General features: G+C 41.1%; 1 protein-coding gene across 1 annotated transcript in view; it reads right to left on the reverse strand.

Annotated features, from left to right (window-relative positions):
• The window catches only part of LOC126284343 (alpha-tocopherol transfer protein-like), a 102,396-nt gene that overhangs the window by 2,378 nt on the left and 75,257 nt on the right, over positions 1-24,761 (reverse strand). The window contains exon 6 of the mRNA XM_049983197.1: positions 13,939-14,041. Within this exon, the coding sequence (XP_049839154.1) occupies positions 13,939-14,041 (103 nt within the window). The remainder of the gene's footprint in view (positions 1-13,938; positions 14,042-24,761) is intronic.

Below are 24,761 nucleotides of genomic sequence, written 5' to 3' on the forward strand. Positions count from 1 at the left end.
AGCGACATGAAGCGCTTCCCCATCTTGAATGAAAACAGTGATTCCCACACAGCTGCACTCTTCCAAAGCGCCGTCTATGATTCTTCATTCACGATATCTTGCTGCGTTGTCCCTACCACTTTTGATAATAAGCATAGATGTGGAACTGAGCGAAATGGATTTCGGAAATCGATAAATACTGATTCTAGCTGGATACATTGATCCAAGGCTTTCAGTATGTCATATGCGAAACGTGTGAGTTGAGTTTCGTATGATCAATGCTTTCGGAATCTATTTTGGTTGGCACGGAGGTCACTCTGTTAGAGATATCTCATTATGTTTGAGCTCACAATGTGTTGTAAGGTTCTATGACAAATAGATATCAAGAACACTGAACGGTAGTTTTGAGGAACACGACTACTACCCATCATGTAGACGGGTATGACTTGTACTTTCTTCCAACTTCTGGGCACGGCTTTTTGTTCGCGGGATCTACGACAGATTATGGATAAAAGAGGGGCTAACTAAGCCGCAAATTCAGTATAGAATCTGATGGGGATTCCATCTGGCCCTGGAGCTTCAGTTTTAATGATTTCAGTTGTTTTTCAATGCCATTGCAACTAACATTGATTTCACTCATCTTTTCTTGGGCAAGAGAAGTAAATTGTAGTATTTCGCATTGGTTTTCCTTTGTAAAGGAAGCATGTCTGCTTTTGCTTTGCTACCCTGAATTTCAGTGTTTGTCTCATGCACAATTAGTTGGATGCTATCTTTTGTGCCATTAACGGCCTTTGCATACGACCAAAATTTCTTTACGTTTTGTAAAAGGTCGTTTCATAGAATACAAGCCGGCGGTAGACTATCTGGACCATTCATATTATGCGATAGAGTTGCCTGTGAGTTGTAAAAGATCATTACTAATGTACCTGTCAGCGCTGGACGATCTGGAAGTCGCATACGTTGTTCTTAAGTTGCTAGCTTTGCAAAACGCAAGTAGACATTATGTGGAACTGATGAAACAAGTCTGAAAAGCATCCAGTGAACATTTCAGTTCACGAACATAGATTCGTAACCCACAAGAACAACTAATTACAAATTTAGAAAGAGAACTATGTAACTCATCATGTAAGTGCACTGTTTTCTATGTATTTCGTTGCTGTAATAGTTGTTTCAAAGGAAATAAAACAATCATGAGGAATAAAAACTTACTGATCTTATGTCTGAGCTTGAAGACTGATACAAAATGGATAAATAAATAAATAAATAAAACTACACGCTAACTGGACAGCTGATCGGACCTTATTAGGCAGTTATGACAACAGCTACATGACTCCATGATCTAAAAGCATTCCGTCTTCAGGCCACAAGTGGCCCATCGGGACCATTCGACCGCTGTGTCATCCTCAAATGGGGATGCGGATAGGATGGGCGTATACTTCTTGATGCAGTAATTTACCAACATACGACTGTTAGTAAATTATTACATCAAGAAGTCCATGCCACCCGTCGTCCCACGATCCATAATGGATCAACGAAGAAGGAGGGGCGTGTGGTCCACACACCGCTCTCCCTTTCGTTATGCTGGTTTTCTGTGACCGGAGCCGCTACTATTCGGTCGAGTAGCTGCTCAATTGGCATCACGAGGCTGAGTGCACCCCGGAAAATGGCAACAGCACATGGCGGCCCGGATAGTCACCCATCCAAGTTCCGGGCACACCCGACAGCGCTTAACTTCGGTGATCTGACGTGTCCACTGCAGCTAGGCCGTTGTTCCATGACCTACAGTTTATTCTATTATTTTGGACAACGAGGTACGTAGCGTTCCCTGATAAATCATGAATTTTATTTCTCACGCACCACAAGCTGGTTTCATGTACATCATTCAAACCAATTCCTTCTCTTTTGTCGTTTACTTTTGGCAATTCTTTACGTCAAATCATTCGGAGCGAACTGAATTTCTCACGGTCTCGGCAGAAACTGCGCAGTACCACCCACATCCCTTTCGCGGTACAATAGAACGCACAATGCATTGAGAGAGCATTAAAATTTTTGAATCACTGCAGTCATCATTGATGAGGGCCTCCTAATACACTGTCCAGGCACATTGGACCACCGCCTACGCTCGACGTCAACGTGGAATGACCGCTCACAGGTGGCAGGTGGTAGCACTAGCAGTGGAGAGTATATAAACCGTGTCGAAGGGACGCGTGAAACACTGAAGTCGTTGTCAGAATGCGGTTACGAAGCAACGAATCTGACATCCAAAAGAGCATTATCATTGGCTTTCGGCCTGAGGGTGAGAGCATTTCTGAAACGGAAAATTTGTAAACTGTTCGCGTGCCGCTGTGCTTAAAGTGCACGGCCCATTGCAAAATGACGCTATCGAAAAGTGCGCCGAGGGAACTGTGGTACACGACGGGCCATAGATGGCAGGGCTGAACAACACCTGCAGAGATGTGTATAGGCGAGTTGACGTGCAGCCGTTGAGTAACTGACCGCCCAGATGAACCAGCATTGTCTTCTCAAAGATGACAGGTCATGGTTCATGCTGACTACCCTTATCAGCGACGAATATGCACGGCAATACCGCAGCTGAATGCCCACTGAGTGGCGACGACTGACCTTTTCAAATGAACCACGTTTTATACTCCGTCTGAGAGATGGCCATTGGCGTGTACGGCGTGAAACGTCTGAAGGCAAACATCCTGCAACCAGCGTTATGATCTGGGCAATTCTTTCGTTGCGTTCTCAGGATGGTCTCGTCATTCTGGAAGGCACAATTGATCAACACAAGTATGCATATCCACCGCTAATGCCGTTTGTTTTTCCTCATCAGGATGTCACCTACCAGAAGGTCAATGCAACGTGTCATACAGTTCGTGGTGTACGTGCGTGATCACCAGGATGAATTTACCGTACTACCTGACTACCAAAGTCCCCAGATTTAAACACAATCGAGAATCTGTAGCACCACCTCGATCGAGCTATAAGCGCCACGGATCTTCAATCGAAAAACGTAGCGCAGCTCTAGCCACAGCAATGGAATCGGCATGGATCTACATACCTGTCGGTACCTTTCAGAACCTCAAAGATTCTCTCCCTGCACGTCTCGCGGCAGTCTGCGTTGCGAAATGTCGTTATTCAGATTTTTGACAGGTGATCACATTGCTGTATCTGGACAGTGTATAATGCAAAGGAGAAGTGGGTGGTAGAACAGGTCCACTGAATGTCTCTCTGATCTTGCAGTACGTAGCAGCACTTTATCAACTCTGACAAGTGGTGCAATTGTCGATTTGTTTTACAGGCAAATAATTGCATGCAGTCAGTGTTGTTACTTTGTGCATGCATCTGTTATCTTGGTTTCCATCTATACTCTTTAAACCACAGTGAACTGCTTGGGAGAGGGTACTTAACAATGTACCAGATATTATGGCTTCTTTCAGTGGCGATTGATGTATCGGGCGCGGGAAGAATGGTTATTTAAATATCTCTGTGCATTCTATAATTAATATAATGACGTCCTCACGACTAGAGATGAGTCGTTCGCGAACTAACTGGTCCAAATGAACGGTTCATCAAGATGAACGGAACGACCGATGGATGAACGAAATCTAAGGAACAGACTTTCATAGTTCACTTCGGTCGCGGCTTTCTACTTGTGGTTCCCGGGAACGGGAAACGGCCGGTCTCGTGCCCGCTACGGCACATCGGCCTGTATCGTTCCAGCCTCGGTCCCGTTCCCGTCTGTCTCGGTATCGGTCTCGTTCGGCCGGACTCGTCCTTCTTCGCGGTTCGACTCCTCGCAGTTCCACTGTCGGCTGCTCGTAGTTAGTTCAGTATGGAGTTGTGTTTTCGTTCACTGTGCATCCCCATTCTAGATCTGTTTCAAACCTTTTTTGAACTCTGAACTTCTGGTTCTTTTCGTATTCTATTCAGCGTCCATGACCAATAATTAAAATGTATTTTATAATTACGAAAGTTACATGAAATTACGTGGTATGTAATAGATACATCTTTTCAGGTAACAAAACGACATTTTAGCCTGAATTGTATTGTATTGCATGTTAACCGGGGACCTAGATACGACGGAGAGGCTCCGTCCCCGCCGCAGCCGCAGTGGTCCACAATCCCACGGCGACTACCGCAGTCCACTTCACCTCTACGCCGCCCCACACCGAACCCAGGGTAATTGTGCGGTTCCTGCCCAGGTGGACCCCCCAGGGAACGTCTCACACCAGACGAGTGTAACCTCTATGTTTGTGTGGTAGAGTAATAGTGGTGTACGCGTACGTGGAGAACTTGTTCGCGCAGGAATCGCCGACATAGTGCTAACTGAGGCGCAATAAGGGGAACCAACCCGCATTCGCCGAGGCAGATGGAAAACCGCCTAAAAACCAACCACAGACAGGCCGGTTCACCGGACCTCGACACAAATCCGCCGGGCGGATTCGTGCCGGCGACCAGGCGCTCTCTCCCGCCCGGAAAGCCGTGCGTTAGACCGCACGACCAACCGGGCGGGCGCATATCAGCTTACTCCACTATTTCGATACACAGTAGAAGAAATATTTGTGATAAAGCAAGTTTTTTTTGTTATTACACATGCACAGGAAGTCGGCACGGTACACACGAGTGGCCATTTTGCGTCGTTTTTTTAATTCAAGGTAAAAGAGCAAGTTCATTGTTATGGAAGGCAGACCCACTTACAACCGAATGAAGTTCCATAATCGAATGTCTGGCGTCACATTTTGTAAAGAGAAACTACTACAATAGTATTTAAGTGGAACAGGGCGGCGCAAGGTAAATCGGCCCCGAGTTCTAGACTGCTCATCGTCGCCTACCTATTGTTTCGAAGTTGTTGTTTGCATTAGCTTATTTGTTATTTCTTCACTGTCTAATTATTACACGTTTAGCTATTCTGCTCGTAGCGGTCAACAGATCCAGAGTAATCGGCGAGCAGTCTGTATTCGCGGCCAGTTTTTCGTGCAGCACCTTATATTATTTCACTGCGATGAGCCACATAACGCAGCAGTTGACTAAACGATATGTTTTGCAGAATCACGAAAATTACCAGTGTTATGAATAAAAACTCTGTACTTCAGGGTGGGGGCAAGTACCCCTCTTGGCGCCTCCCATCTTCAGTCACCTATGTCACTAATTTTCAGTTTTTCATAAGACCCTTATACCAAGCACAAATGAACGGTGAACTAGTAAAAATGAACGGTTCCCAAAAAAGAGCCATCACCAGTGAACTAGTTCCCAAGGATGAATGAGTTTGCCCATACATTCCTCACTTAAATCTAAGCTATCCCACTCGTTGTACTACTCGCAAACGGGGCGTAGGACAGAATGATTGGCGGAAAGTCTCTGCATTAACTTGTCATGGCCCTTCTGCGAGATGTATGAGGCAGCACTCCCTCGGAATTTCAATAGTAACTTCTCCGTGCCGCACAACGCCTCTAGCTTCTGCCACTGGAGTTTGTTGAGCATCTCTGCAACGCTCTCGTTCCGACTAAAAGGTCCCGTGACGAAACGCGCCGCTCTCCGTTGGAACTTCTCTGCCTCTTCTATCAAGTCCCATACTGATGAACAGCACTGAAGAAGTCGTCGAACAATCGCCTTGTAAGCCACTTCCTTCGTGGATGAATTACATTTCCTTAACATTCTTCGCATGTATCAGAATCTGGCATCTGAATTTCACACTATTTGTTTTATGTGGTCATTCCAGATAAGGTGTCCGCCTCGGTAGCCGGCACGGTAGCGCAGCGTGTTCGGTCAGAGGGCTAGCTGCCCTCTGTAATAAAAAAAATCTGAGTGAATGGATCAATAATGAACTTCAATGGGCGTCAGGGGACGTCCCCCACGAACACACGAACAATTGCAACGAACTATAACGAACAAAATGAGATTACAAAAAAAAAAAAAGCTGATTGGTCAGCGTAACGGATTGCCGTCCTATGGATCCGGGTTCTATTCCCGGCTCGGTCGTGGATATTTCTCCGTTCAGGGGATGGATTTTGTGCTGTCTTCATCATCATTTCATCCCCATCCGGCGCGCATGTCGTCCAATGTGGCGTCGAATGCAATAAGACCTGCACAAAGGCGGCTGGACCTGCCCCGCAAGGGGCCTCCCGGCCAATGACGCCAAACTCCCATTTCCATTTTCCATTCCACTTAAGGTCGATCTGGATAGTTGCTCTTAGATATTTTACGACAGATACTGTTTCCAGTGATTTTTCAAAATAGTGTAGCTGTACAGTAGTTGCTTTCTTTTCCTCTGTACGCGCAATATGTTACATTTATTTACGTTCATGATCAGTTGACAGAGCCTGCATCATTCATCAATCCTCTGCACATCATTCTGCAAATCGATACTGTCATCTGGCATCGCAGTTTTGTTATAGACGACCGCATCATCTGCGAAAAGCCTTAAAGAGCATCCGATACTTTCTACTAAATGTAAACTGTAACGGTCCTATCACACTTCCTTGGTGTACTCCGCAAATTGCCTGTACACGTATTGATTTTGTTTCGTTAAGAGCGACTTGTAGAGTTCTGTCTGCAAGGAAGTCTTGTATCCAGTCACAAATCTCGTCCGACAATCGGTAAGCTTCATTTTTTTAACAATTTTGGTAAACATTTTTGGAATACAGTGATCAATAGATTATTATATTTTGACTAAAGTTCAGTCTTGATCACACCATTTATGTCCTAATGACATTGGTCATTGAGACATAAATGGTGTGATCAAGACTGAACTTTAGTCAAAATATTGTTTTTTTTTCCTTCAATAACCGGCACTGCAGGACGATTGAAACGCTTTCCTGAAGTCAAGAAACAAGCTCTCAAACTAGATGCTGTTATTTACAGTGCTATGGATGTCATGGAGGAACAGAGGGAATTGAGTTTTGCAGTATCTCTGTTCGCGAATCCATGTTGATTTTTATAGAAGAGATTTTCTTCCCCAAAAACGACATAATTCTGGACCATAAAAGAAGTATGTTCCATAATTCTACAACCCATTGTCGTCAAAGATATTGGCCTATAAATATGTGCATCTGCGCTACGACTGTTTCAGGAAACAGGAGCGGCTTAGCATCTTCCCAGTCGCTTGCTCCAGAAAACGACGATAAACTGCTACTAGTAGGGGAGCAAGTTCTTTCGCATAACGTTTGTAGAAACTTATAGGTATCTCATCTGCTAGTGATGCCTTTCCACTGCTAAGCAACTGATGTTTCCTTTCTATTGTGAGATCGGTTATCTCAAATATCTGCTATTCCGACGTTCGTACGACTGACTGACTGAAACGAGGGGCCGTGTTCCGATCTTCCGCGGTGAAACAACTTCGAAAGCCTGAATTCTGTATTTTCTCTCTGTTATCTTCCGTTTCGGTGCCTGTAAGGTCAATGAGTGACAGTGTAGGTGATTTCGACCTGCTGACTGATTTTATATGAGACCGTAACCTTTTAGGGTTTTAGTCAGATTGGTTGACAAAATTTTACTTTCAAAGTCATTAAACGCTTATCTCATCCCTCCCCCTTCGCTCATTTTCGCTTCTTTCAGCATTTGTTTATCTGATAGGTTTTGTCTATTCTTGAACATGTGACGATGGTCTCTTCGTCTACGTAGCAGCTTTGAAACACGGCTATTAAACCACGAAGCTTCTTTGCACTGAATGTGGGAGTTGTTGTCTCTACACGCACAGTTTTATAACAACAACAACTACTACTAGGATTGTCACAGAAAACTGTCGCTAGTCTTTTACGTATGTACGCTCCTAAAGGTTCTTGTTTTTAAAAACCAATTACTGAAACATACTGTGTTTGCACTGAACTGACACTAATTATTCCCGCCCACCATACTCATATGAAACGGGAAGAATACTAAGTAGTACAATCGGAAGTACCATCTATGATGCACTTCACAGTGGTATGCAGAGTAATAGATGTAGAATTCAAAGCCACAACAAAAATATTAACTAATTCTTGAAACACGACGTCCCAAACGAAAAGAACTGCCTGTAGTACCATATTAATCTACTGTTGGAATATCTTCTACGGGTATAATTAGTTTCTTGGAATTACTGAAAACTTTCAGTGACAGTTTTTTTGAGGAAACATCGTGTCAGCGTAGTTTTAGAAAATAAATTAGAAATATTTAGAATTAACTTAAATGCAGAAAATTAATTTTAAAGAGGAAATTCTCTACTTATTTAATTTGAAAAAAATAATTTTCTGAGTCAGGTATAGTACAGAAATATGCTTACAGTAAACGGTGATGCAGTGAGCCAGAGAAGGTGATATTTCTCGGAGGTTCGGAGCTATGCGATCGTTATATAAAAATTTACTTCAGCAAACAAGATTTTCTGTGAATGCGTTTAATAATTTCCAGAATAGACAGCAGCATGAAGAGAAAGACACTCCTCCACCTTCCTTCAGGAAAAACTTTAGCTAAAAATGCCTTCACCGGATTCAGCAGTCAAAGAATAAGTAGCCATGGCTTGTCTGTGCTTCTGACTCTCTTTGTACAGCGCACTGAGATCCCTTTGCCTCCAACAAATTGCAGTTCACGAGGCGCCGCATTTTGAGAACCGCTCGCTGGAGTAGCAGTCTTCTATTTTCAGAACTAAGCTTCCAAAATATCTCTGCTACTTGTAAGTCACGTTGTGCTGCTCGAGATAAAAGTACTTAGACTGATAAACACTTTGAACCTCTTGGAGAAAAGCTACCGGATAATGAAATCGACAAAAGGATCCCGTGACAAAGCGAGAAAACTTGACCTTAGATATCGGCAGTGTGGAACTGATAGTTGTAAAGAATCCCACACAATAACGGGAAGTAAGTGTGTTTCAAGCCACTGAACGAATGCTGAAACAAACAAACCTGTTAAGATACAGAATCTGTGCAAAGGGCCTGAGAACATTTCACTCATATCTGGGCATGTGACATCACGCAATGAGATGATGGAATGCTGAGTCACGGCACGGTGAACTCGTCTCGCAGCTAACAAATTTCGGTATGAGAAATATCCTGGAAGGGCGCAATCCACTGTTATGAGTAAGCAGTCACTGTTTGCTCATTACTGTCTAAACAGCAAAAGTGTGTGTTAAGTAAAAACTTGTGTTAAGTACAATAGACTCCCCCTGATTACAGCCTCTATGAATCGAATTTCTCGATACATCGAACTAGTTGTCCATTTCCATGAAAGAACCTCAATGATTCAAAATGACTAACTGTGTTTACTTATACGTCTATATGATGTATAAATCAATAAGTTAGGCATCTATGAAGTCGTGACGAAGAAGTTACTATACAAACATTTATAAAGATCGCATACTTCGAAGTGGAAACACGTAATTTTTTAAAAAATTCGATAATTCAAACTAACAGTGAAAGCTGATAACAGCATATGTTTTCTATGTCTTATGGCTTATGGCTGCAACAAAACGGCGCGGATGACAACAGAATTGCCCAGTGAGCGGCCATTGAGGCTGAACAAAGAAACGAAAAACTAGAAGCGGAAAATCCTGTTTTCTTCTGGACATTTGCGAAGTTCACTATAACATTAAACATTTCTGTAATGTGATTTTATTCCTCCTGAGAAGACCATATCGAAATTAAACCATTTGAAAAATGAATAATTCAAAAGAATAAAATTTTGCACTTCAAGAAGTTTTGACCATAGTCTTAGATAGCACTAAGGTCCAAAATAACAGTATGGCCGTAGCTTGTAAGCTTGGAAAAATGTTACTTTGGCGATGATTTCGAACAGTTTCAAGAAATGTAGGTTCATCACGAAGTAACAGAATTAGTTTGCAATGCAGCTCTTACACAAGAAGAAGCAAACTCGCCACTGCCAACAAGCACTGGTACGTCCTTAGAACGGAAGTAGACTGGTATATTTTCAGCTCTGATGAGAATAAAAAATGCGCTTCACCAAGCATACTGGAAGTCCCAGTGCTAAAGACAGATCACTGATTCGTTGCCAAAATAAAACTGATGTATTTTCGGAAATTTTGTTTTCATTATGTCATGAATAACACAACTGGCGTAGACATCTGTAATTTTTGTAATAAGTGAATTTCATAATTGTTAGAGTCTCCTTATGTTGTACAGTTTTGTTTTGACAGTAATCAGAGTTTAATTTTTCAATAACGCTTTTCTTTAAAGTAAAATTGTTCTCCAGCATTCTTAGTAAAGTTTAAATGTTTTGTCGTGTGTGCATTGCACGTTGCGACACACGCAGCCACAGGTTGTTTCTGACGAGCAAAGAAAAATTTAGTAGTGAGTAGATTATTTTTACTTTACTGCTGCATTTGATGATTTCAATTTGCTTTCGGGAACTTCAATACACAAGCAACAAAATAGTATGCTGAGCAAGAGATTAAGTTACTTTTATTTTAGGACACATGTGACTTTGCATTCTTGTAAGCAAACAGTGCGTAGCCAGAATTTTCAATTGATGTGCTAAGTAAGGAGATTAATTTAGAGTGAACATTGAAGATAATCATAACAGTTATTTTTTCCGTGTTGGGCAGTGTTTTTATTTTGCTTATATTTCAAGTCAGGTATTGCACTTCATGTTACGTAGCTTTCATAACGTGCTTCAGTATTGAGTTTCTGTTACATAGTTTTCACTGAATACACAACTAATTTCTTATGGGATTTAATTAAATTCATTGCCATTGTTTAAAATTCAGCGTATCACTAAGATTAAAGTTTTGTTTTACGACATTGTTCACAAGCGTAATACAGGGCCAACCAACAGACACTATTGCTCAGCAGGTACGTTACAACCGGAGAAAGTTTTTGAAAAAGAATATTCGGCATTTCATACAGAGATAAATTACATAAAAAGCTTACAAATTAATTGACTCCCTGCGACATTCTGTCATCCCGCAACGTTGGTTGGAGTAGCCCGAGGAATTCCCGTCTCACGCGTAGGCTGCCGATAACACCACAACACAAACGGCCTCGTCTCGAGTGGGGTCATGATCAAGAAATATGGAGTAAATATTAATGACGTCGCAATATGTTTAGCGATAAACCCCAGTTCTGTACTGTGTTGGATGAGCATCGTCCCTGAGTATGGAAACATGCAAGGGGCCCATTCTTCCAATGTTTTGGAGCGGCATAGTACTCTTACTCATGGAGTGATGATGTTGGGAGCTATCGGGTATGAAATTAGGTCAAGGATGGTAGTGGCTCAGGGAACTCTGTTGGCACACGGTACGTCTGGGACATACTGCATCCTCATGTGTTACGTTTCATGCGACAGTACATTGGTACTATTTTTTAACAGGACAATGCACGTCTACACACCGCACACGTCTCTGCGAACTGGCTGCATTATATTGTGTTGGGGTGCCAGCAAGGTGCGTAGGCCTGTCACCGCTAGAACATGTGTGGCGCCATTTGGACGTCAACTCCGTCCCACTATCAGTATGCAGTGTACAAGGGGAAGCTTACATCAGGAGAGGATGCAACGGATATATGACATGCTTCCCAACGGAATCAGTGCACGCATCCAGGTCAGAGGGGTGCAACGTCATACTGATAAGTGGGCGCAAACTGCAAAGTTCATCGTAAATTTGATTCCATATTATTGCCATCACTGAAATAACACCACATATTCACAAACCGTGAAGTTTCCGTCCTTTTCCTCCTCCGCTTCTGGGTGCTTCAATTTTTTTGGCAGGCAGTGTCTATAAAAATTAATGAAATAGAAAAACGAAATCAACTTCCTTGTAGTCTCTCTTGTAGCTGTTACTTTTTACTTATCCTTGTGAAAGATGCGAATGTTATTGAAACTACTGTGATTTTATTTTTGTAGGGGATCCCTTTATTTCCGCTTTTCATGGTTCAAATGGCTCTGAGCACTATGGGACTCAACATCTTAGGCCATAAATTCCCTAGAACTAAGAACTACTTAAACCTAACTAACCTAAGGACACCACATATATCCATGCCCGAGGCAGGATTCGAACCTGCGACCGTAGCAGCTCCGCGGCTCCGGACTGCAGCGCCAGAACCGCACGGCCACCGCGGCCGGCCCGCTTTTCATGATTCCATCCAACTCTATCAGTCAAACTTCTTTTAAATCGAGCTGTTAACTATGCGAACTTTTTTTGAAGTCCCTTAATCTTCGAATTATCGAGAGCTGACTGTATTTCGAAAATAAGTAGCCACATTGTAATTGTACCTTAAGGTTTAGAGTGGAAATGTCGTCTTTCACGGTTAACTTACTTTGGATGTCCTCCGTAATTTTGATTTTCAAAACTATATGTATTAGCGAAAGCATTTCTACCCAGTTTTAATTATCTGGTTTCGTGTTTTGCTCTCCACGCAACCATCGCGTTCAAATGTCTTAATTAAAAAGATCATCAACTAGTTCATTGGTCTCACCGTTAGTTGTGCTCTTTTCTTCGGTAGTTAACTTCCTCCGTGTTGACGAAGTTGATTCAAAATGGTTCAAATGGATCTGAGCACTATGGGGCTTAACATCTGAGGTTATCAGTCCCCTAGAACGTAGGATTATTTAAACCTAACTATCCTAAGAACATCACACACATCCATGCCCCAGGCAGGATTCGAACCTGCGACCGTAATGGTCTCGCGGATCCGGACTGAAGTTCCTAGAACCGCTCGGTCACAGCGGCCGGCGACGAAGTTCAATTGAATGTGTAGCCCTCAGATTTATATTCTTCAGTGCGCTAACATCGGATGACTCAATACTTTTTTTTTTTTTTCAATGGCTGTTGGCAGACGTCCTGTATTGTAATCAAAGTTGCAATTCATACATACATAATCACCACTTCTGTAGTTTAGTTCATGGCTTGCAGGTGGTCGGTTGTGTCACATCAGTTCCAAAGCTAGCTTTTTCCTTTGCTTCACTGAAGTCCAATGATTTTTCTATACGTGTGGTAATAATTTTAGTGAATATTGCGAACGTAACGGGGAGGAGGCTGCTAGGTCTAAAGTTTCAGTAAATCTCGTCTGTGTCCTTCCTTGCGAAACAGGGCAACTGCAATTTTTGTAGTATTAGTGAATTGTCTTCTGCTGCAGACATCGCGTAATTAATTTTGGAAGTTCAGTTTAAACTACATCCCCTCCAAATTTTACTATTTGTGTTAAAGCGCTGTATTATACAGCGTGTCTCTCCTGAGAGTCGTCAGTCACATTTTGTCTGGATTTTCGGCATATATTTGCCATTTACTTTCTGCGGCGTCTCTGGAGTCGGATCAGACAAATACTGCCACAACGTATTTCATGCGACGTCCAGTCTCAATGGGAAGCCCCGGTTTGTTTCCCGTTGGAAACAAAATGATTTTTAAAACGGAGTTTTACGTGTCCTTTCGATAGAGTGACCCCACATTCGTCTAGCGTGACATTTGTTAACAGGTACAGTAAAAGTATAACCAGTACTTCAGCAGTGCGACCTAATTAGTGCCCTGCGTGTTGCTAACTACGGTTGCCATGCAGCAGTGCTGCCTGTTTGCTGTTGGAGAAATTGATGTACTTCGTGTTTTACTGTCCCCGCTTAATAAATATCTACAAAATAAATACCGCACGTGATCAATGTGGGACCGCTCGGTCGGAAGGGCCCGTGAAATTCCGTTTTAAAAAATCTTTTGTTTGTAGTAGGAAAAAAGCGGAGTTTTTCTTTGACACTGGGCGTCGATGGAATACGTGATGAGCAGCATTAGTTTGGGTTGATTCCATTTTGCAAAAACAAAACTGCAAATACCTATCGGAACACCGGACGAAATGCGCCTGACGACTGTTAGGACAGACACCCGTTATATTATACAATCCATAATCGATTAGATAAATGTATGTGCAATGCCTTTTATCCCAATCATCGCTCAGAAATACATTTTTCTTCAGCGAGTTACAGTAACGTTACATATCACTCATTACGAACTAGCTCAGTGTAAACACTTAAACGATTCTTTGTACTTACTGTGCATTTCCTCGATCGGACCCGCTTCCCCGCCGTACTCCTGAGGAAGGATTTTCTTCGGAATATGTTCGTACAGCGTCTCCATGCTCGAGTGAATAATCATCTGAAATACAGTATGTATGTAAAATATGTGTTTTTAATCACGTTTCTGAGTATCTCTCGTGTTCCTTCAAATTTCAGTTTTGTCAATGTTATTTGCTTCTAGAATTTGTGTTCATATTATTCGTTAGCAAATTATATGTTGCAATTGTGTGATATTTCCAGTAATCCATCAATACATCAGTAGAAAAGAAAACAGATAGTTTAAACTACGTAAATGTGCAACACTGCTTTCTGCTCTGTAAACACAGAAATATACGTAAACCAGACACACATGAGTGGGTGCAGGTCAGCATTCCTAATTTCTTAGGAAAATAAATAAAAACCTATTCGTTTTCCTGAGAAATTTCCCTAGTTACTTACATAATAGGGTTTATTTTCTGTATGGGTATTGGGAAAACGAAAATTATTATTTGTTTTCCACTTGAATGCATTTGTGTTACTGTAGCATACTGTATAATAGATCTCTGCAATCCTCCAAACCAGCCATTCAGACAATCTACAGAGGGAACTGCTAATGAGATACTATTTTAAAGAATTTTATTAATTCAATCTGTATATTGATCAAGCAATAAAGGAAACAAAAGAAAAATTCGGAGTAGGAATTAAAATCCATGGAGAAGAAATAAAAACTTTGAGGTTTGCCGATGACATTGTAATTCTGTGAGAGACAGCAAAGGACCTGGAAGAGCAATTGAACGGAATGGACAGTATCTTGAAAGGAATATATAAGGTGAACACCAACAAAAGCAAAGCGAGAATAGTGGAATGTAGTGGAATTATGTCGGGTAATGCTGAGGTAGTTACATTAGGAGATGAGCCACTTAAAGTAGTAGATGAGTTTTGCTATTTGGGGAGCAAAGTAACTGATGGTGGTCGAAGTAGAGAGGATATAAAATGGAGACTGGCAATAGCAAGGAAATTGTTTCTGAACAAGAGGAATTTCTTAGATCGAGTACAGATTTAAGTGTCAGGAAGTCATTTCTGAAAGTATTTGTATGGAGTGTAGCCATGTACGGAAGTGAAACATGGACGATAAATAGTTTGAACAAGAAGAGAATAGAAGCTTCCGAAATGTGGTGCTACAGAAGAATGCTGAAGATTAGATGGGTAGATCACTTAAGTAATGAGGAGGTATTGACTGGAATTGGGGAGAAGAGAAGTTTGTGGCACAACTTGACTAGAAGAAGGGATCGGTTAATAGGACATGTTCTGAGGCATCAAGGGATCACCTGTTTAGTATTGGAGGGTAAAAATCGTAGAGGGAGACCAAGAAATGAATACACTAAGCAGATTCAGAAGGGTGTAGGTCGTAGTAGGTACTGGGAGATGAAGAAGCTTGCACACGATAGGGTAGCATGGAGAGCTGCATCAAACCAGTCTCTGGACTGAAGACCACAACAAAAAATATTATTAACAGCTATTTTATTTTTGGTGGAAGGCCGAAACTGTTAGTTTTCGATTAAATTTCAGAATTTTGATTCGGTTGTCAGCATTCTTATATGCTATTCAAATAAATTGTTGTGGAATTCCAACTCATACTGTAGCGAATGCGTTACTCATTTCTGTGGTGTCTTCTTTTGCTTTCCGAAAAACACAACAAAAAAGCACAAAAAATTAATTTTAGTTATAGTGTAGATTGTTTATTTATAGATAGTTTGTTTATACATACTTTGTGGCGGCAGAGTTTTGGTCAGTACTGATCTACATCTACATCTACATCTACATGAGAACTCTGCAATTCACATTTAAGTGCTTGGCAGAGGGTTCATCGAACCACAATCATACTATCTCTCTACTATTCCACTCCCGAACAGCGAGCGGGAAAAACGAACACCTAAACCTTTCTGTTCGAGCTCTGATTTCTCTTATTTTATTTTGATGATCATTCCTACCTATGTAGGTTGGGCTCAACAAAATATTTTTGCATTCGGAAGAGAAAGTTGGTGACTGAAATTTCGTAAAAAGGTCTCGCCGCGACGAAAAACGTCTATGCTGTAATGACTTCCATCCCAACTCGTGTATCATATTTGCCACACTCTCTCCCCTATAACGCGATAATACAAAACGAGCTGCCCTTTTTTGCACCCTTTCGATGTCCTCCGTCAATCCCACCTGGTAAGGATCCCACACCGCGCAGCAATATTCTAACAGAGGACGAACGAGTGTAGTGTAAGCTGTCTCTTTAGTGGACTTGTTGCATCTGCTAAGTGTCCTGCCAATGAAACGCAACCTTTGGCTCGCCTTCCCGACAATATTATCTATGTGGTCCTTCCAACTGAAGTTGTTCGTAATTTTAACACCCAGGTACTTAATTGAATTGACAGCCTTGAGAATTGTACTATTTATCGAGTAATCGAATTCCAACGGATTTCTTTTGGAACTCATGTGGATCATCTCACACTTTTCGTTATTTAGCGTCAACTGCCACCTGACACACCATACAGAAATCCTTTCTAAATCGCTTTGCAGCTGATACTGGTCTTCAGATGACCTTACTAGACGGTAAATTACAGCATCATCTGCGAACAGTCTAAGAGAACTGCTCAGATTGTCACCCAGGTCATTTATATAGATCAGGAACAGTAGAGGTCCCAGGAGTTCGTAAGTGCACTTAAAATACACTACCTCATCAAAAGTATCCGGACATTAGTATGGGCTGTGTCCACCGTTCGCCTTTATGACAACATGAATTGTGCTGGGTACATTTTCAATGAGGTGTCTGATTGTCTGTGGAGGAATGGCAGTCCATTCTTCCTCAGCAGCTGAAACCAGATAAAGTATAGATTTTGAACGCTGGGCCTGGAGCGAAGTCGACGTCCCAACTGATCCCAAAGGTGGTCCGTTGAGTTCACGTCGGCACTCTGGATGGTCAGTCAATTTCATGAATATTACTGTTCACAAAACCACTGCGCATCAGATGATTCTTTATGAAAGAGTTCACTTTCATGCAGATACAAACAATTGTCTCCGAGCTGTTTGTCTACTGTACGTAGTACACAATGCTATAAAATGTATGAATGCATGGTTTCGCGGCGATATGAATAAATAAAATTTTCTCGGAGTTCCAGCCGCGTCAGGTGTTTAAAATCCCACGAGCTTTCGCATACATGGCGAGGAAGAGAGCACCAGTGACGTCACAGCCAACAGTGCGGCTATATAACGACGCGGCCATGGCGACACAGCACTCAATATTACCACTTGACAATGACCGGGGAGAGCTCTGACGAAAGCTCGTGGGATTTTAATCACCTAACGCGCCTGTAAAATGTGTTCATATCCTTCCGCGTTTAGCGTTTTCTGATGTACAGTAAGGGGATATACCCTAACCGTGAAAGAAACTCCCATACCATAACACAACCTCCGTCGTACTTCACTGTTGACCCGGTAAATGACTGAAGGTAATGTTCCCTAGGCGTTCGCCAAACCCGACTGCCACAGGGTGTAGCGCGATTCATCGCTCAAAATCACTCTTTTCCAGTTACTCACTGTCCGGCGAAGTCGTTTTTTACACTATCTCAAGCGGAATTCAGCACTGACTACGGAAATGTGTGCCTAATGAAGAGCTGATCGACAATTGTATCTCACGTTCTCCATATTTGGAGATTTAAAAATTGCTCATATTCTTTCAAGATTTTTGTAGAAAATGCAAAATGGTTTATTACTTGTGTCGGGGCTGGGTATTAAATTGTTAAACTGAATTCTTTATTTTAGCCACATTCCGTGGCTACTGGGATGTGACTTTTGTTTTCTCTGCCTAGCTTCTGTGCTTAGCTAAGGAAATGCACGATGTTTTGTACGTTGCCCACCGTTTCCGAGAGTCATTGTGTTATTAATGGAGTTAGTGACGCACTTTGATTCCCGTCTTGCGTATTTTGGTACGAAATATTTAAACGTAAAGGCATTACATTACCGTTTGTGAATATTGTTAAGTTCTGGTAAGGGCCACAAGAAGGAAGGAACTCGAATTGAACTGAGTGCAACTTCAATGAATAGATCGTTGGGAATGAAATCAATGAAAATATAGTGACATGTAATAAAAGTAAAAAGTGCTCAGATGTCTTGAGCAAGTAGAGTAATTAATTAGTCGCGATACTTGAAAGTTCGCCTATATTAGTAGGGATGATACCGTTAACTGCATTTAAAGGTTTTTCTTTTATTTACAAACTATTTAGATATTACATTTGACAATCTTCGGGTCCCAGAACACACTATACGTATCTTTTATCATGTTGTTGTTGAGGTCTTCACTCCAAAGAATGGTTTGATGCAGGTCTCCAATGTACTCTATCCTGTGCAAGTCTCTTCATCTGCGAATAATTACTGCAGTGTATATCTTTCAGGATATGCTTCCTGTACTCATCTCTTGGGCTTCCTCTACGATTTTCTATCCATCATACCTCCCTCCAATATTAAAATGCTGATCCCTTGATATCTGAGAATGTGTCCTATCGACCTATTCCTAATCTTACTCAAACTCTATCACAAATATTTTTCTCCTCAATTTTATTCAGCACCTCATCGTCATTTACGTGATCTCCCCATATAATCTTCAGCATTGTTCTGTAGTACCACATTTCAAAAGCTTCTATTCTCTTTCTGTCTAAACTGTTTATCGTTCTCATTTTACTTCCACCAATGCCTGCATTTCAGACAAATAACATCAGAAAAGACTTCCTAATACCTGAGTCTGTATTTGATATTAAAAGGTTTCTTTTCTTCAGAAGCCAGCGGTTCTAGGCGCTTCAGTCCTGAACCGAGCGACTGCTACGGTCGCAGGTTCGAATCCTGCCTCGGGCATGGATGTGTGTGATGTCCTTAGGTTAGTTAGGTTTAAGTAGTTCTAAGTTCTAGGGCACTGATGATCTCAGATGTTGAGTCCCAGAGTGCTCCGAGGTATTTGAATTTTCTTCTTCAGAAATGCTTTTCCTGTCACTGCCAGTCTACCGTTTATATGCTCCACATTGGATGTTATCAGTTATTTTGTTACCCACGTTGCAAAGCTTACCTACAACTTTAAGTGCGTCGTTTTCTAATCTAATTCCTTCAGCATTCGACTACATTCAATTATCTTCGTTTTGCACGAATGGTCACAGGTTTGTTTAATCCATGGGAGAATGTCACAGATATACTGAAGGGATTGAAATGGTAGACTCTTGAAGACAGACGTAAACCATCCCGGGGAAACCTATTAACCAAGTTTCAAAAATCGGCTTTAAATGGTTACTCTAGGGATATACTACAAACTCATTCGTACCGCGTATCGTGAAGGCAAGATTAGAATAATTACTGGACGCACAGATGCATTCAAACAATTATTCTTCCCGCACTCCATACGTGAATGGAACGGAAACAAATTCTAATAACTGGTACAATAGGACTAACCCTCTGCCATGCACCTCACGGTAGTTTGATGAGTATGGATATAGGTGTAGATCTAGATGTTCATTTTTTATTCTCCTTTCAAGACACTGTCCATTCCTTTCAACTGCTCCCCCAAGTCTTATGCTGTCTCTGATCAAATTACAGTATCATCGGCAAATCTCAAAGATTTATTTTTTCTCATTGGACTTTAATTACTTCCCACATTTTCCTTTTGGTTTTCTTTACTGCTTGTTCAGTGTACAGATTGAATAACATCGGGGAATATCTACAATGCTGTCTCACTACCTTTTCAGCCACTGTTTCCTTTTTACGCCCCTCGAGTCTTATAGCTGCCATCTGGTTTTTGTTCGAGTTGTAAATAGTTCTTCGCTCTCTATAATTTACCCATGATAACCTCAGAATTTCAGAGAGAGTATTGTAGTCGACATTTTGAAACGCTCTCTCTATGTCTACAAATGCTGTAAACATTGACCTGCCTTTCCTTAAACTATCGCCTAAGAGAAGTCCTAGTGTTAGCACTGCCTCGCGTGTCCTGCATTTCTCAGGAATGCAATCTGCTATTTGCCGAGGTCGGCATCTACCAGTTTTTTCTATTCTTTAGTGTAGAATTAGTGTTATTATTTTGCAACCATGACTTATTAAACTGGTAGTTTGGTATCATTTACACCTATCAGCACTAGCTTTCTTTGGAGTTTTAATTATTACTTTCTTCTTGACGGCTGAGAATATTTCGTCTGTCTCATACATGTTGCACACTATATGGAATAGTTTTGTTATGGCTGGCTCTCCCGAGGCTACTAGTAAATCTGACGGAATGTCATCTACTCCAGGAGACCTTGTTTCGACTTAGTGCTCTGTCTGTAGTTGCCATCTCATTTCCCTTGATGTAATATTGCCTCGGGGTTCATCTCTCTTGTACAGAACCTCTGTATACTCCTTTCACTTTTCAGCTTTCCCTTTCTTACTTAGCAATGGTTTTTCAGCTGAGCTCTTGATATTCAAGCAACTGCTCCTCTTTTCTCCAAAGACTACTTTAGTTTCCATGTAGACGGTATCTATCTTTCCCATAGCGGAATATGCTTCTAAATCCTCTAGCCATTTGTGACAGCCAATTTGCACTTCTTTCCAGTTTATTTTTAAGACTTCTGTATTCTCTTTCTCCTGCTTCATTTGGTGCACGTTTATATTTTCTCTTTTCATCAGTTGCATTCAATGTCTTCTATGATATCCTAGGATATCTACTTGGCACTATCTGTCTAACTGTTTGCTCCTTTGCTGCTTTCTCTATTTTATCTCTTAAGGTTAAACACTCGTCCTCTACTGTATTACTTTCCCTTGTTATGGTCAGTCGTTGCCTAAAGCTCCCTCTAAAATTCTCAATAATCTCTTGTTCTTTCAAATTATCCACGTCCGATCTCCTTAATTTCATAAATTTACAGTTTCTTCAGCTTTAATCTATAGTTCATAAGCAATAAATTGTGGCCAGAGTGCACATCTGCCCCTGAAAATGTCTTACAGTGTAAAAATTGGTTCCTAAATCTCTGTATAACCATTATTGAATCAATGTAAAACCTTCTGGTTTCTCCATGTCTCTTACATGTATACTTACACGTATACGAGTTTATTTAATGATACTTAAACCAAGTGTTAGCGATGATTAAACTATACTCTGATCAAAATTCTACCACGTGACTTCATTCTTTTCCGCCAGTCCACATTCATTCACTATTTTTCCTCCTCTTCCTTTTCCTATTATCGAGTTCTGGCCCCAATGACAATTAAATATCAATAAAATAAATATCAATAAAGTTTTCTAGGTAATATTTATGTTGGAAGTTGGTCTGCCCGGTTAGTATGTCTTGTGGATAATTTTTCCCAGTTCTTGTAGTATGTACATAGCGAGTCCTTCTAGTATTATGAACACAAACAATACTACTGACTAGATATAACCAGTCTGTAAGCACATAGTATCAAAGAGAACTGTCAACTAGCTACCAAATATTTTACCATCATAAAAACTTCGACAATTGACGAAAAGAAACATGAGTGATTGGATGTATGTTTCGCTCAACTTAATGTAAGTATACATTCACAATTAACTTCTTATACAAATATCGCGAAAGGAAATGAATTTCATTCTATATAATATTCGCGTGTGTGCTTGACAATGACAGTATTGTCGAAACAGGTTTATTGTACGAAACATAATAAAACTGTTAGCAGTTAACTTGGATGATTCTAATTAAAATGTCATATTACAACAAGTAAAGGAAACAAAAGAAAAATTTGGAGTAGGTATTAAAATCCAGGGAGAAGAAATAAAAACTTTGAGGTTCGCTGATGACATTGTAATTCTGTCAGAGACAGCAAAAGACTTGGAAGAGCAGTTGAACGGAAAGGACAGTGTCTTACAAGGAGGATATAAGATGAACATCAACAAAAGCAAAACGAGGATAATGGAATGCAGTCGATTTAAGTCGGGTGATGCTGAGGGAATTAGATTAGGAAATGAGACACTTAAAGTAGTAAAGGAGTTTTGCTATTTGGGGAGCAAAATAACTAATGATGGTCGAAGTAGAGAGGATATAAAATGTAGACTGGCAATGGCAAGGAAAGCGTTTCTGAAGAAGAGAAATTTGTTAACATCGAGTATAGATTTAAGTGTCGGGAAGTCGTTTCTGAAAGTATTTGTATGGAGTGTAGCCATGTATGGAAGTTAGATTAGATTAGATTAGATTAGATTAATACTTCTTCCATAGATCATGAATACGACACTTCGTAATGATGTGGAACGTGTCAGGTTAATGAAAGATGTCTGTACAAGATATTACATTACACAAAATATTGCATGACACTAATGCTCAAGTTAGTTTTTTTCCCTCCCTTAATTTATGTCTAAAAATTCAGCCAATGAGTAGAAGGAGTTGTCATCTAGAAATTCTTTTAATTTATTTTTAAGTGTTGGTTGACTATCTGTCAGGCTTTTGATGCTGTTTGGTAGGTGACCAAAGACTTTTGTGGCAGCATAATTTACCCCCTTCTGAGCCAAAGTCAGATTTAACCCTGCATAGTGAAGACCATCCTTTCTCCTGGTGTTATAGCTATGCACATTGCTATTACTTTTGAACTGGGCTGGATTATTAACAACAAATTTCATAAGTGAATATATATACTGTGAGGTTACTGTGAGGATCCCTAGATCCTTAAATAGATGTCTGCAAGATGACCGTGGGTGGGCTCCAGCAATTATTCTGATTACACGTTTTTGAGCAATGAATACTTTTCTACTCAACGATGAATTACCCCAGAATATGATACCATATGAAAGCAGTGAATGAAAGTAGGCATAGTAAGCTAATTTACTGAGATTCTTATCACCAAAATTTGCAATAACCCTAATAGCATACGTAGCCGAACTCAGACGTTTCAGCAGACCATCAATGTGTTGCTTCCAGTTTAACCTCTCATCAATGGACACACCTAAAAATTTTGAAAATTCTACCTTAGCTACAGACTTCTGTTCAAAGTCTATATTTATTACTGGAGTTGTGCCATTTACTGTACGGAACTGTATATACTGTGTTTTATCAAAATTTAAAGAGATTCCGTTTGCTGAGAACCACTTAATAATTTTGTGAAAAACATCATTTACAATTACATCACTTAGTTCTTGGTTTTTGGATGTTATTACTATACTTGTATCATCAGCAAAAAGAACTAACTTTGCATCCTCATCAATATGGAATGGTAAGTCATTAATGTACATCAAGAACAGTAAAGAGGACCTAAGACCGAACCCTGTGGGACCTCGGGCTTGATAGCAAGTGAAACATGAACAATAAATAGTTTGGACAAGAAGAGAATAGAAGCTTTTGAAGTGTGGTGCTACAGAAGAATGCTGAAGATAACATGGGTAGATCACGTGACTAATGAGGAGGTGTTGAATAGGATTGGGGAGAAGAGACGTTTGTGGCACAACTTGACTAGAAGAAGGGATCGGTTGGTAGGGCATGTCCTGAGGCATCAAGGGATCACAAATTTAGCAATGGAGGGCAGTGTGGAGGGTAAAAATCGTAGAGGGAGACCAAGAGATGAATACACTAAGCAGATTCAGAAGGATGTAGGTTGCAGCAGGTACTGGGAGATGAAGAAGCTTGCACAGGATAGGGTAGCATGAAGAGCTGCATCAAACCAGTCTCAGGACTGAAGACCACAACAACAACAACAACAACAACAACACGTTTCATGCTGTGGGGTAAACTATGCATTAAATAAATAAGTTTACCTGTGTAATATCAGTGCGAACCGCTCAGATATGCGGAGTTTCATTTGACATGATATATTCATTACGATGCATGTTCAAAATTTCTGTATGGTTTTCACTGACATCACTTCATAATAAAGCATCTCTTTTGATTTCATTTCCATTCACTCCATTTCAATTAATTTAATTCAGTGTACACCACTGCGGCGTGATACGCCAAGTACTCCCTTGACTCTGTTTTCCTCGTGTTGCTATTTATACACACCCTGAGGGTTCGCCTCTGGTGACAGCCTCCGTTCTCAAATCATGGTGGAAACTTGTCTGCAGTGCAAGCTAGAGTCGTGCTTGGAGACGAAATCAAATAGCCTAATGGGCACGAGAAATAGGGAGCCAGAGGTCGAACCCCGTGTGGCAAAAATATGGAATACTCACGACGCACTCTTTGTGAGATGGGAATAAGAAAGGTAAAAGATGCGTTGGCCCGTGGGACGGAGCTCACTTTAAGCTTAGGACCCCACTAAGGCCTGTCCAGACAGAATCCAGCCTGTCGCTGCGACGGACAGCGCAGCGGGAGGCCGGGCCAGTCAGTGGCTAGGGACGCCACACAGACAACGGCCGGCCGCAGCGGCTCTTGATGCGTCAGCTGCTATTTGTTTGAGGTAAGTTTTACCATTTGTGGCCTCTTTCTGCTTTAAACAGTACTCATATAATTTATTCATCATATGAAAGGTTCGGTGGAAGAAAGTGCTATCCCACAACGTAGTTACGAGTGGAGTGATAAACTTACCTGCAGTGTTTACGAATCAGCAAACGATAGTAACATCTATTTCCGCTAGAGAGAACTTTCTACTTAATAGATTGTTTTGTTTCAAAAAAATGGCTCTGAGCACTATGGGACTTAACATCTGTGGTCATCAGTCCACTAGAACCTAGAACTACTTAAACCTAACTAACCTAAGGACATCACACACAACCATGCCCGGGGCAGTATTCGAACCTGCGACCGTAGCAGTCGCGCGGTTCCGGACTGAGCGCCTGAACCGCTAGACCACCGAGGCCGGCAGATTGTTTTGTT

The sequence above is a fragment of the Schistocerca gregaria genome, chromosome 8, assembly GCF_023897955.1.
Source record: "Schistocerca gregaria isolate iqSchGreg1 chromosome 8, iqSchGreg1.2, whole genome shotgun sequence".
NCBI lineage: Eukaryota > Metazoa > Arthropoda > Insecta > Orthoptera > Acrididae > Schistocerca > Schistocerca gregaria.